Genomic DNA, 15453 nt, shown 5'->3' on the forward strand with positions numbered 1-15453 from the left:
TCCTTCTCCAGTGTAACGGTTAGAGATGCTCGGATTAATTAAATTGGGAAATAGCCGAGTCGTTAATTTTAGATTGCCCAAGTTCAGTTCGTACTGCGTAAAATCCGTAAGCATATTAACTATATTTTCCCAGTCATATTTTAGAATCACTCCACCTATGTACCCTCTCCTATGTTTGTAAAATTTGCTAAACATCAACGCTAAATATGACGTCACAATTCACTTATTAGGCGGTTCAAATGTCTAAATTCGTGTAACAAGATGGTTAAGATTCTGTGACAGTTGTCCGTACACATCTGGATAACTTGTGATTTTTTTTTTAATCCAGTACTATTATCAGTACTTTTTTATTCGCCCTCAAGTACGGTCACGTAAGACATATTATATTAGACTTGTGTATGCCAGAGACACTTTCTGTGAGTGCGATACTGACGTTCCATATTCCGAAGAATATACATCAACACGTGATCTAGTGCAGAAGAAAGACAATTTGACACTACTGTGCCCCCATACCTTTTACACTTTTGGAAGAGTTCAGCTGATTGGCTGATTTTATTTTGTGGATAGAAAACTACCTTTTAACTGTTTTAGAATGAAAAAGATTGTTACTATCTGGAAACCAGATTATTTCTAAAATATTAGATGGTATATATTTGGAGAAATATCTATAAAGGGGGTAAAATTAAGATATTTTAATTTGACATCCGGTGAACCCATTATCCAATCAATGGGCGTTTTACGTTCTTGAGATAAACATGGACGTCAAAACTGAAAATTAGGTATCGATACGTGGCGTTACCAGAGAAATTTAGCCCAAATCACAATTAAAATGATGCACATTCACAGGATTTTATGATTGTATATGTGGAATTACAATTAAGGTACTGTTGTATCAAGAAATTAGCCGAGGTTTCACTTGTTTTTATTTATCAAAGTTGCTCAACACTGGCAGTATGTTTATTGAACTATCATAATAATGATAATAATAATATGCGGCATTTATATAGGACATTATATAATTTGTAATTACTCTAAGCGCTTTAACATTGTAAAATGTAAAACATGATAAGATTAATCAGAGCATAAAATATAACATCCAAATAAAATAAAACAATTTAAACATTACGAGTTCATGCGACAAACCAGCCTTTACTTTAAAAAAAAAGAAAGAATATATTACAAAATATGGTTATAAGATTTCATATCATTACTTGAATCGTGTATGTTCAGCACTGCAGAACGTTTCATGTCCCCATGTTTAAGCATTTCAAGTGATGTATAATTACATGTACACCATAGTACCACGAGTCAACTTTCATGTTTTACACTATATATTTCATTTAGAAATGATACCTTTTGCTTCAAAAAAAATTGAAGTCATTTATGAAATCCAATGCATTTATAACAAAACATTTGTATATCAATTCTTTTAATGATTTGTAAAGCTTTGACAAACGATTGCAAAGATACGACGATTGAAATGCATGCAAACTTCAATTTTTAGCAATCCATTTATTATATATTCTTTTCTAAGAGTAAAACAAAAACCTTAAGTACGGTATTCATACAGTTGTATGAAATGTGTGAGTGTTCAGTATGGTATTCGTACAGTCGTATGATATGTGTGGGTGTTCAGTACGGTATTCATACAGTCGTATGATATGTGTGGGTGTTCAGTACGGTATTCATACAGTCGTATGATATGTGTGGGTGTTCAGAAAAGAAAAAATATGCTGCAACCATGCAGGAATTATAGATACTTGTGTTGTCTACGGTATAAAATTATACATTAACCTTGAATAATTTGATTAAGACAATTTAGAAAAAACGGTTGATTTCAATGAATTATGAATAGAAAATTAATAGATGTTGACTCATTTATGGCACGATGCTGTACATGTAGAGCTAAAAATTATGATGAGTGCTAAAATGTGACTGATCGCGAAAGTGTGATGGTATACGCTATAAAGGATGGTTTGGTGTATGACATCACCATGATCACTCCTTGTGGTATTACCATGACTACAAGACTCTTAGTTTATAAGTCAGGTGCAGACCACTATCAAAGTGTCAAAATACACAACACAAATGTCAGAAAGCAGGGAAGGGGTGATCAAACAATCAAAACAAAATGATAGTATGAATTTCAGTTTTAAGTAATTTGATTCTCGAGTAATAATTCAACCTTAACATTAAACATGTAAATTAATGTTATCATCTTTTGTTTGTACGATATTCTACTGAATTTTTGAAAATATTTCAGGTTTGAAGAACACAAGGGACAAGCATGGGTGCAAGGAATAATAAACTAATGCTTGGAACTCTTGTGAAATGGAAGATGGTGGTGATTTTATCTATATTATTTCTGTGTTTTGTGGTACATGTGACAGAAGCCAATGAAGAAGACCCTGGGGATAAGAAGCAAGCAAAGGATGAAACAGGTTTGGATGGTATTATTCAAGATTTTGAAAATTTTGTGGATGAATTGGAAGAAGGTGTTAAAGAAAGTATTGCTAAAGACATTAATGTTAAAACAGATACACATTCAGCTCCAACACAGAATATTTACAAAAAAGATGTTGATGTAAATAATGTTAAATCCTCAGTACAAGAGGGAAATGTTGATGTCAATGTAAATAAAGAAAGTTCTGAGGAATTTGTCCAGTATAACTCAGAAACAGACAAAGTGCATCAAGTTAGTAATAATCAGAACTCTCAACGTCCAGGTACTGAAAATTCAGAAGTGACCTCTGTAAAAGTAGACAATGAACCACTGAACAAAGCTACTGATCCTAACCCCAAAACTCAAGAAGAGAAGAACAATATCCCACTAGCTGATAAGGAGAAAAGTGTTCCCACATCAAACAAACAGATCCCAGACATAGAAAACAAATTCCAGTCCAGTCATGAGAGTTCATTCCCACCTAACCATGCCCAAGATAGATCTTCTGAAAAACAATTCACCTCTACAGAGTCACCTGTACAAGTCAGTTCTCCAGAATCCCCCGTCCAGCCCCCAGTGGAAGAAAGCCCCTCTGTCCAGCCCCCAGTGGAAGAAAGCCCCTCTGTCCAGCCCCCAGTGGAAGAAAGCCCCTCTGTCCAGCCCCCAATGGAAGAAAGTCCCTTTGTCCAGTCCCCAGTGGAAGAAAGCCCCTCTGTCCAGCCCCCAGTGGAAGAAAGCCCCTCTGTCCAGCCCCCAGTGGAAGAAAGCCCCTCTGTCCAGCCCCCAGTGGAAGAAAGCCCCTCTGTCCAGCCCCCAGTGGAAGAAAGCCCCTCTGTCCAGCCCCCAGTGGATAGTCAGTCCCGAGAAGGTAATCACATGTGGTTAGTACTGGTAACTGTAGGAAGTATGCCCTGTAGTCAGAATTGCTACCAACTAATTAGACTCTGTACATCTTTTAACATTTCTTTAGCATGTTCACTAATGTAGCAAATCACTGTAACACGTAATGTTTCCATGGCATATACATGCGGTAAATAGCTTAATATTAGACATATGTATCTATATAGAGAGGATCTATAATATGTGTATTGTATGATAATCATACTGTGACTTTATACATTATACTCGATTTATTCAATGAGTTTATTTTAACACATGTTCTAAAAAAGTGAATAATTTCAAGACTTCCATACTGAGGGAATATACAATATTTTAGGGATTTTTAGAAAGCTGATCTAAATTCACCTGACTCACTAGCTGCAATAATGTAGCCCTCTCTGATTATTTTTCAGAGAGGGCTATATTATATAATGCAGCTACTGACTCACATGAACCAAATCTGGTTTTAGTATAAGTTAACTTTTCACCCCCTTCACATGTAGCTTTGTTATCAAGATAGCTAGAACCCTTTGGATTTTGGGGTCAGAAGTCAAGGTCACTATGGGACATCATAGCAAAAGCTTTTAGACACTCATTGCAAGAGGATATGTCTTGCCTTGCAGAGCTCTTGTTACTTTACGTCTGCGTATGTTCAGTTCAAACCAGAGTCCCAGAGTCACAGTGAAGGATAAATTTTTATATATAGATCTGAAATATGTAGAAAAAAATCATATCTGGAGATCAAACATGGGTTTCTCATCTGAATACAATTGGATGATGCACCATTGCAGGTTTAAGACATATGTGCCATTTTTATGGAGCTGCTTGTTTAACACAAATATACAGAGAGACATTAATATATAGTGCAAATTTCATATCTTGCTGTTCGCTGTTGAGTTCTGCGTTTTGTATTTCTGCTTTAAGCTAACCAAATCATTGTGGCACTGTGACACAGTCATTGGCTGATATTTATAGTTAGTGTACTTAATACATGATATGTTATATGTCACAATATGCTGAGGTTGCTCATTCATTCATAATTTCTTACATGTGGCAATGTCTTTCCTTTTCAAATTCAACAAATGCAACACATTAACAATGCAACACCTGTTTTCCATTATTGAATACAGATCATCTGAAGTTACAGTAATGCATCTAATGCAATTCCCTGTGACTGACAAAACAATGAAAGCATGGACAGTCAGATGAATGCATGAGTTGTAGAGAAATTACAGGGCTTCCTGTGCATGTAATCAAGTTAATGTATCAAGACTTTTTTTTTTGGTTGCTGTTTCAAAACTTCGTTTTGTTTGTATGGGATAATATTTGATACTTTAATTAATTTAAATATCATTTTTATCTAGCAAAAAAAGTCTTGTCAAACAAAAATTATTGAAGCAATATATGTCTATTAGAAATTGAACCTGGCAGTGTAGAGGAAAGCTCTTATGAACAGAACCCAACAGACAAATCAAGAACCAGTCAAAGTTCCAGTACAGGAGTCATTGAGGTTGAAGGTCAAAATTCACTGAAAGAGAATAATTATGAATACACCAATGAATATACAGCCAAATACACCCAGGAGGAAAATTCAGACCCTGATCTGAGAGAGAATGATCAAGAGATGGGGTCAGAGGGTCAAATGTCGGAAGGTCTTGAGGATTTAGAGAATCAAGATGAAAGTGTGGAAAACGATGAAATTTTTATGAAGATTAAAAAATTCAGAGAAAAGCATGATAGATCTCCAGATTTCAGTAATTCAGAGGACAAGGAAGAGATTATCATGAATAGAGAAAAGGATGGTATGTTAAAAGACAGGGTCACAGAGGAAGATTTTCCCAGTCCATTTATAAAAAATGAACTTGATATGAACAGAGTAGAAGAGGTGTTTGATACTTTTGATAACAATGTTAAGGAGACTACAGTGTTGTACAAACCTGATGAATTTGGAAATGTGAGAGTGGAGAGGTACACCCAGACAAAGCACGACAATGGCATTGTTACTACTGAATATAATGAGTTCCATGAAGTCAGGCAGACAGTGCTTGGGAATCAGAATCTGATACAGAGTGATGCCACAGGTCAGAGTTCAGAGGACGGTGATCTGAACTCGGAAGGTGAAGGTCAGAATTTTGAGGAGTATGACCAGAGATATGAGGAACTGAGACAAGGTAACACTGGTGATTGTCCTGCACTTCCTTCTGTTCAACTTCCATTTATGTCTACTTTTCTGCACATGTTGAACTTTTTTGAAAGTACTTGAAGTGAAGTCACAAAAATAACAATGGATTTCCATGTAATGTCTGTCATTGAAGTGGGATATGTTTTATTGTTGAACAATATCCAGATTTTTGTCCATGAGTTTGTTTATAATTTTTCTGAAATAAAATGAGATCTTCATAATTTTCTTCTTATTTTGCTTTTGATGTTGTGCATGGGTTTCTTTACACACATAATCTATACTAGCATTCGTATATTTTTGATTTTAACTCTTTTACATGAACCTAGCTTGTTTTACTTAGACTCACAAATTCTCACATCTATTGCTTTGTATTAATGATGATAAATCTGACACATTAAATGTGAGAACTGCTCTCTCTGAATATAAATTATTTCAATAATATTATGTTGCAGAACCAGAATCTTAAGTATGGATATTTGTTTATGTACATGTAAATGATTTTTCAGGGGAGGAAACTGAGGAGGAAGAACTTACAGAGGAACAGCGACAGGGTGGGTTGTTTAGTTTAGCCGCGTCAATCACTCGGCTAACTGCTATTTGTGTTTATTCATCACTGTGCATCATGGGTAATGTACACATTACCATGATATAATCATTGATATCTTTAGGTTAATGTTATACACATGAGATTAGTATTGAATCTTTGATCTGAAAAGTTCTTATGGAACGAAATCATTTTCTGTGGAGGAGAGTTGCTTATAGTCCACATTAGCTGTTCTGAAGTGCTGTTCTAACATAAAGTGCTTGGCATCTTCAAAATCCCCGTGTTCAGGTCTCAAAGGGTGTAGGGTGAAAACTGACATAGTTTTTATGTGTCATACATTCTAGTAGCTCTGTATATATCTCTAATGTTTCATTTGGAAAAAGATAGTTGCTGATTTGTGAATGATTTTTTTTTTTGGCCCATGGACTTTGTAGTCGGTTCCATGTAATGTGATCTGATTGTACATATGTCTGCAATTGCTTCTGATTCATTCACATTAGTTAAGATTATACCATTATGTAGTGATGTTTACCGTCAACAATCAGACTTGTAAATAAATATATAACTGATTCTACTCTGTAATATGAAAATTTATGATCTATTTTTTTTTTATCTTTTAGCTGAGGAATACTTTAGTCAGGGAGAGGCTCTCATCAACCAAACATACAACAAGGATCATCACCAGTAAGTCTGAAGGAGGTGGTAGTCGATCGGTTATCTAGAATATCAAAATGTTATGGGGATCTCAGTTTTGTTATACATTCTGTTTTGTGTTTTAATATCATTAGGGTATTGAAAAATTGCTTGCTGTGTCAGTATAACCCTCAGTATCGAGTTGTGAAGGCGTGGGCACTTAATGGAGTCTTTATTGTTGACAGGGCAATGGAATATTTCCAGCTAGCAGCCAAGCTAAACCACACACAAGCAATGGAACATGTGGCTTTAACCTGTGTTCTTGGAGATTATTTACCACAAGACACAGGAAAGGCCAAAGTGATGTTCCAGGATCTGGCAGCCAGGGGTTCTCCTAAAGGGCAGTTGGTATGTTGAGGGGGTTATTAAGTTTTTATCAGATGATGATAAGGTAAAGGGGGTGGGTGGGTGTGTCCCTAATGGCAGCTGTGATGTGGGTACCAGATTTTATTCTATGAAAATAAGGGGAAGGGGTGATTTCTAAAGATGTGTGTTATGTGGGTGTACTAAAATATTTTTGATGATAATAAGGGGAGGGGGGTCCCCAAAGGACAGCTGGTATGTGGGGGGCACTGAATGTCAACTCTGATGTATTAATGGATAGATGATCTGTGATTTTCACAGATTAACAGAAGACTTATCAATTATCAAATTTTTATCTTTTTCATCACGATATTTATTTCAAAATTTATTTTTGCTGGTGTAAATAAGCGTGCTATACCAAATTTTAAGGAGAACAATGGATGTAGAACCTAAATATTCATCTCATAAAATTTCTGAGAAAGGAAATGGTCAAACTTGAGCAATTTAGAATTATCTGGATTACATTAAATCGTTGAAAAATCTCTGTTTCTTCATAACTAAAATTTATGATGCAGTCTGTCCTCCATAACTTATATCTCTTACTTTTTCTTTTCCTTTGTTTGTAGCGTTAGTATGTTCATCTCTTGTATTTTCTTTTTTATTATTCGTATTTTTTTCTATTTACAATTCATTAAGACGACTTATCATTATATTTTATTTGTTATTTATTGTACCTCATGTACCACTGATTAATGGTGTGAGTGAAAAATAAATGAACTTGAACTTGCACAACTTGAACTTGCACATCAATTTCATGAAATGTATTTAAAAAAAACCCACTTTGTCAAGATAAAGAGGAGTCAAAGTTCTGAGAGTAAGTAATGGTGATTGACTTGATTTATCTCCCATTTGTTGTACTTGTTATACAAATTCAGTTTTTGTTTCGTCCCTATGAATGAATTATAGCATAGTTATGGCCCTTGAACACAATGTGTTGTTTTCCACAATTTATTCCATTGCTTATTGACAATAAACCTATTATCATGCATCAATCTGATTAAAATCAGATCTTTGATCCGCTCCGTTATTGTTAATATCGCATTGTGTAGCGACTTAACAATAACGGAGCAAATCAAAGACCTGGTTTTCATCAGATTGTATCATGCATACATGTAGATAATAATTAGGAAAAAGAAGTTATAATGAACATCTAATTCATGCCATTGTATTATTGACAATGGGAGTCATTTTAATGCCGGCAGCACATTTTTATGACAGGGTCTGGCCTTTCTATACAGCACAGGAACTGGAGTCAATTCCAGCCAGGCAAAGGTAGGAATGATCTACAATCACAATCATTCTAATCTACATATAGCACCATTCCACTTGCCATGTTAATTTCAATACTGTATCCAGACACAATTGTTAACCAAATACATCTCTTCTATACACACCTGATTGGATTATTCCTGCTAGCTAGAGGTTCAGCAATGGTACTTTTATTCTTTGTCATGTATGTTAGTTTTTAATTTTTTTTAAATACCTTGTGATATGTAAGGAACATTAACTGAGACTCTTACACGTAGGATATCATCAATTGAATGCATGAATGACGACTATTGTGTCACAATCACATATTTCTGATTTTGTATTATACCGAGCAAAGCTCAGACGGTACTTCTGATTTTGTATTATACTGAGCAAAGCTCAGACGGACCAAGGACCCGTCCACGAAGCAAGGCTCTAAAGGTAACACGTATGTAAAAGAAAAAATGTGAAAATCAGGAAATGAATAATCTCTACATACGTTCACTGAAAATTTGTGGTTCATATGGGTGCCGTCATTTTGTTTTGTTCATTAGTTACATCAACAGTTATTGATGTTTTATTGCTGAATACCAAAATTACAAGACTTATGTGCAATTTGTAATTCAAACACTCAGTTTGTTTGAAATTAATGGTATAATTATTATTGTTACAGTTTTTAGCCAATCTGAATCGTCAAATAGAAAAACAGTAATACGACTAAATAGATGAACGAGTTCACGAGTTTCTTTTAATAAAAATATACGATATAGTTACACTTACTTTTTTACCACTTTGAATTTCTTGATTAATTTTGTTTAGTTTTAACTGCTTTTTAAATTGCAAACAGGATGTATTGTTTTTGTTTATAATTGTTTGATTTGAAACAGAAAAAAAAGCTGAGGCGAAATGTGACATCACAGTGCATGGTTTACGTCAGCTGGTGTTATATTCCCCGCGTTAAATGAATAGGCGGATCCAGTAGTTATCCTCATATATCCCTCTTTAATATTTAGATGTTACTGGGTGTTTAGTGCAAGGAGAATTCATAGATAATATATATATTCATAAATGAATTATAATTTACATACTTAACGGAATTATAATTATCACTTGGGACACACACCATTTCATGCTTCGCTTGGTCCAACGGTCACACCGTATATACATATTATGTCTACAAGGTTGTATACTGTTTACCTATTTAATGGTTATCTGATTTTAATGGGTTTTTATGCTATTAAACCTTATTGCGCTAAGTAATATACATTGCCTCTATATGACAAAAGTTTTTGTTCACAAAATATACATCAGATTCCAAAACATGCTAAATTATGATTGCATTGGTTATGTTGGAATTTTGTCATGTCTACCGATCCTGTAACAATAAACGTTACACATGTTGATACTGTTTTCTTTTCTTTTACAGTCTCTTGTGTATTTCACTTTCGCAGCGCTTGGAGGTGACCCTTTAGCTCAGATGGCTTTGGTATGTTGAACTGTTTTTAATTGAGTGTGACTGAGGAATCTCTGAATAGAGGGATGTAACTTTGTTCGAATAAAGTGTGAGTTATAGTGTCAATATTATGGGAAGTAGCAAAACAGAGTAAATTCATGTAACATTACAGAAAAAGCCTAATATTTTTGATGTGGATTGTATTGAAGCATCCTGTTATGTACATAGCTTGACCTTAGAAGGATCAGATTGAATTGTTACAACGAATTCAATGGCGAAAAACCATCTTTATTTTCTTAAAGAAGCTTTCACATTGTCAAATTAATATGTAAACATTTTGAGTAGATTGAATTCAAGAATGTGGGAAAAGTGACATAGGAAATTGATATAGAAATTTCAAGAATAGTATATCAGATTGCTGGTCGATGTGGAATCACTTTGGATTAGGACACAAAAAAAGTTAAAGGGACTTTGTTTTTCACTTTAAATGATCAAAATCTACTGTCTAATATATTTTGAAGTTTCACAAAAAAATTCATGTTATTCATCATGACAGAGGCTCATTATAGGGAGTTTATTATTTGTTTTGAAAACAAAGATTGAGGTGTGTTATTGTTTACGAAGTTTTCAAAATAAATGGATATTGATCCAAGTTTATTATATATATCACATCTCAAGTATACTTTTTAGGTAAAACGTGTCATTTAAAAGTTAAAATTTGTGATTGTACAAAAAGAAGATGCTTTAAATTACAAAATTAATGTTTCACTGGTTTGTTTGTTTACATAAAAAGACTCGAGTCTTTGTTTTCATAATACAGAATTATAGCTAAAATATTGCTCTTATCTTTGCATTCAGACAGTCCAAATTTTGGTTGTCAACATTAAATGAGTTGTTTTTTAATTTTTAACATCAAAAATGAAAAATATTTCTTTCGGAAAATGTGAACCAGTCCCTTTAAATGGAAATAATTGTTTTTTAAAATCGTATTTGTAAAAAACAGCAAGGCTACATATGTAATCATTTTTATGAAGCATAGATCCCATTCCTTTAAATATGTAATTATTCTTACAAAGCATAGATCCCATTCAATGTGTAATCATTCTTACAAAGCATCGATCCTATTCCTTTAAATGTGTAATCATTCTTACAAAGCATAGATCCTATTCCTTTAAATCATGATCGCTGTAGCAGTCAGACGGATTCAATCACCAGTGACCAGATAGCTCAGTTGGTAGTGTACCTGAAGATTCAGGGGGCCTGAGTTCAAATCCTGGTCTGGTCCGTTGCATTTTCTCCCTTCCTGTTACATTTGGTGTTGCAGACCAGCCCTGGAACTGACAGGTGAAAATGCCTGCCAGGGGATTAAGAGCCTGGGTTGATGTCTTCAAGTGTGAATACATTTAAGGAGGGAGGAATGTGGCGGTCAGACGGATTCAATTGCTGGTGGCCAGATAGCTCAGTTGGTAGAGAACCTGACTGGAGATTCAAGGTGCCGGGGTTCGATTCCTAGTCTGGTCCGTTGCATTTTCTCCCTTCCTGTTACAGCCGCCAAGATGAAGATATGGCTACAATAGGATACAAAATGCATGAGCTTCTTGTTAAATGAAATGTGTTCCACAAGCCTCTTTGCTTGTTGAATAAGAATTCATATTCTGTGAAAGTTATCTTTCTTTACATATTAATGTAAATGCATTGCAGGGTTACAGATACTGGTCAGGCATCGGTGTAGAGAGAAAATGTGAGACAGCCCTGACGTATTACAGGAAGGTGGCAACAACAGGTGGGTCATTTTATAGTCACAGAACAGGTACAAAAATGTGCCAGTCATCAGTGGTGAGATATGTAATGATAATAACAGGGTTGGAAATTCACTGAAAAAAGCAGTCAGTCACAGGGCTGGCTACTTTTAAAAGTTACCAGCCCTGCTCAAAATCTGCCAGTCCTGATAAAAAATATTTATTATTATGAATGTACTGTGAATAAAGCTTAATATTAATATTTCTAACACAGGCCCCTGAAAATTTTCACCTTTTACAAATTATTTGAAACAATATCTAAGCATAATGCCATTACCCAAAGGATGCAATTTTTAAGTTTTGCATGCTTAAAAATTAAACTATTCATCTGTATAAATCCTCTTTTATAAGCCTGCTAACAATGTCATAATCATGTAATCATTCTGAACGTTCACAAAAATTTTGAAGATTGGAAAGTGGCAACAGTAGTTTACAATACAGCTTCCCATGTGTTTCGTCACTGATCAGCCATCTAAACTCCACTTTCCATCCCGGAACAATCGTACGTCGTCTTTTGTTTTGGTCGTATGCTTTGTTTTTTTCCTTGGAGTCAACCAAGGGACGCTTTTCTGGGGTTGATAACCCCAAAACTTTCGCATCATCTCGCGGATCTCGCGCTCGCACGTTTGTAATAATGCCGAACGTAATTTGTACTGCGAACGCTGATTGGCTATAACAGACAGACCAATAAACGAATAGATTACAATTCCTACGTCTTACATGTACCTTATTCACAACGATACCTAATCTAACAACGGATAGCGTCTGTACATTTTTGTGAATGAGGTAAAAAAAAACTTAGAATTAGAAATTATCGGTTTAAAAATAGGAACTGGCTATTTAAATTAGCCCGACCACCGGACTGTCATCTAAAGTTTTGTTCCCGTCCGCCTGAGAAACAGACTGTCTCGGGCGGTCGGGCGGGCTATAATTTCCAACCCTGATAATAATGACCTTTACTCATTTAGGATAAAACAATTAGCACCAAGCTAGTTTACATGGTGATTTTGTATAAAAACCCATTAACAGGCAGATGTTACTAAACTGAATTAGTTCTTAAGCTCAGGTATTAAATTCATATCCAATAAAATGTAAGCCACAGAAATAATGCTAGCAAGTTGTCTCTGACAGGAAATTAAGTATACATAATTGTAGTCCGGGCAATCCCATGTTGTACTTTTTTGCTGCTCCTCATATTTAAAAATTTCACATTACCATTTTCAAAGTGCCGGTAATGTTACTGTGGTACAATTTACAATTCAGTTTGCAATTAAAGAGTGTAGCTGCAAAGTCTGTGGTCTATTGAATACTTTGAAGAGGTTTTCATAGATGGGCATTTAGTAAACTATTGTAGACATATGTATTTTGTACTGTACTGTAATATGAAATTGTTATATATTATAAATACATTTATAACCCAACAACACAAACAATTAAAATGGACATTTTATCAGTTTACGTTTGTGTCTTTGGGTCATGATTTCTCCCTTGGCCTTGTATCTACATTTTAGATCCTCTCTCTCTCTCTCTCTCTCTCTCTCTCTCTCTCTCTCTCTCTCTCTCTCTCTCTCTACATAGATGTATGGTGGAATCTCTCCTATTGTACATGTATTTCATGCAGATTTTATATCCATAGATTTCATGACAAAGTACACAAAACATATCGTTGAAATTATAAAGAAATTGTAAAATTTCGGATATCCATGCAAATCCTCCCAACTAAATTTCATAATAAGATACCTTATGCTTATAACGGTGGATAGAGTTTGTTGAAAGGTTCCGTCTGAAATTAGATTTCCTGTATGAATGTGCTGAACATCAAGACTCACAAAAATGATTGTTTAATCAGTCATCCATATTAAAACTCGAGAAATCTGTTTACAGTGGCAGATGCAGTGACTCTTTCGGGGGGCCCTATCATTCAGAGAATTCGTCTCCAGGAGGAGGCAGAAAACCAGATTACGGGACAGAGCATGATGATGGATGATGACCTGCTTCAGTACTACCACTTCCTGGCTGACAAAGGTGATGTTCAGGCACAGGTGGTGCTGGGTCAGCTGTATTTCCAGGGGGGACGTGGTGTATCGATCAATCACGAGGTCAGTTGGAGAGCTTTTTCATTTGATGATGATTTAGGGACCAATACTCTCTTGGCAGATTATTTCATTTTATGGATTCATATGACCAGACCTCATATACAGATAAAGGCATTTGTTTTGAATAACTGACCTTTCCTTTCAAAAGAAAAGTCCCCTTTTACCCTTTTCTGAAATTATTTTTTTCCCGTTTTCAGAAATATTATAATGGTTTATCTTTAAAAACATTTTCAGTTTGATGTAATCTGCATAGAATTTTAAGAATTTGAAGCAAAGACACCCAAGGTCTCTGGAGCTTACTTTTATTTTCAACTTTAAAATAAAAAAAGGATAACTAATTTTTCAAAAAACAAATGAATGTGAGTATGAAATTGTTTTGTGATTGAGGTTTTAGAAAGCAGTGCTTAAGGATAAACACCAAGGAATGTGTGAGGGAACTGTACAATTTATAATGGAAATGGGAGTGAAAACAGATTTCATTCAAAAAACACGAAAATAACCAGGAGCAAATTCAAGTACAGGAAGCCGAATAAAGAACAAATGTCATTGGTTGTCTTTATCTTTCAGAGAGCACTGCATTATTTCCTCATGGCAGCTGAGTCTGGTAATGCCAATGCGTTTGCTTTTCTTGGGAAGGTGAGTGACATATAGAAGACACATAATTACCCAGCACTAACAGGGTGTCATGTGGATTCCTTATATTACACAGGCATCAAATTTCAAATTCATCAAATCCTAACAGCTATACTCTGATGGACTTAAAGGTATACATGTATATGCTTCCATCTTTATGTTTAATAGATTTTAATAAAAATATCAATACTCTGGTATTCTACGAATAAAATAAAACAAAAAAACTTTATTAAATATAAATACAAAAAAACTATGGTTGTAAAAATATAAATGAAAACACTTTATAGAAAAAACAGCCTGTCTTTTTACACTCTCAGAAATGAGTCAGATGCTAACCATGTGACTGTTGTATTTGTATACCACGTGCTATTTAACCAGTAATTCGAACCTGGGGCCCTCTGAATCTCTAGTCAAGGTCCTCTACCAACTGAGCTATCTAGCCACTGGCGATCGAGCCCAGCTGACCGCCACATTAGCATACCATGTGCTATATTATCAGCAATTATTGGATCTGTGCATATCTAACTACCCTTTAGTGTTTTACACCTGATCTAGTACAATGGATTTACACTGTTTTACACCTGATCTAGTACAATGCATTTACACTGTTTTACACCTGATCTAGTACAATGAATTTACACTGTTTTACACATGATCTAGTACAATGCATTTACACTGTTTTACACCTGATCTAGTACAATGAATTTACACTGTTTTACACATGAACTAGTACAATGAATTTACACTGTTTTACACCTGATCTAGTACAATGAATTTACACTGTTTTACACATGAACTAGTACAATGAATTTACACTGTTTTACACATGAACTAGTACAATGGATTTACACTGTTTTACACCTGATCTAGTACAATGAATTTACACTGTTTTACACATGATCTAGTACAATGGATTTACACTGTTTTACACATGAACTAGTACAATGAATTTACACTGTTTTACACATGAACTAGTACAATGAATTTACACTGTTTTACACATGAACTAGTACAATGAATTTACACTGTTTTACACATGAACTAGTACAATGAATTTACAGTTTTACACATGATCTAGTACAATGAATTTACACTGTTTTACACATGATCTAGTACAATG

The 15453-nt window shown here is 34.7% G+C and overlaps 1 protein-coding gene across 5 annotated transcripts in view; it reads left to right on the forward strand.

The window, feature by feature from the left end:
• Window positions 1–493: 493 nt before the first annotated feature.
• Window positions 494–15453, forward strand: part of LOC125650179 (protein sel-1 homolog 1-like) — a 38193-nt gene continuing 23233 nt past the window's right edge. Inside the window, exons 1-12 of one of the 5 annotated variants that reach the window (XM_056165127.1) lie at window positions 528–881; window positions 2264–2441; window positions 2727–3311; window positions 4738–5493; window positions 6011–6055; window positions 6669–6732; window positions 6927–7089; window positions 8323–8376; window positions 9779–9838; window positions 11507–11588; window positions 13489–13703; window positions 14268–14336. In XM_056165127.1, coding sequence (XP_056021102.1) covers window positions 2288–2441; window positions 2727–3311; window positions 4738–5493; window positions 6011–6055; window positions 6669–6732; window positions 6927–7089; window positions 8323–8376; window positions 9779–9838; window positions 11507–11588; window positions 13489–13703; window positions 14268–14336 — 2247 coding nt within the window. In that variant the 5' untranslated portion in view covers window positions 528–881; window positions 2264–2287. Of the gene's footprint in view, window positions 882–2263; window positions 3312–4737; window positions 5494–6010; window positions 6056–6668; window positions 6733–6926; window positions 7090–8322; window positions 8377–9778; window positions 9839–11506; window positions 11589–13488; window positions 13704–14267; window positions 14337–15453 lie in introns of all 5 variants that reach the window. The other 4 variants (XM_056165126.1, XM_056165130.1, XM_056165129.1 and 1 more) reach the window with 4 other exon arrangements.

Source organism: Ostrea edulis, chromosome 5, assembly GCF_947568905.1.
Source record: "Ostrea edulis chromosome 5, xbOstEdul1.1, whole genome shotgun sequence".
NCBI classification, from domain to species: Eukaryota; Metazoa; Mollusca; class Bivalvia; order Ostreida; family Ostreidae; genus Ostrea; species Ostrea edulis.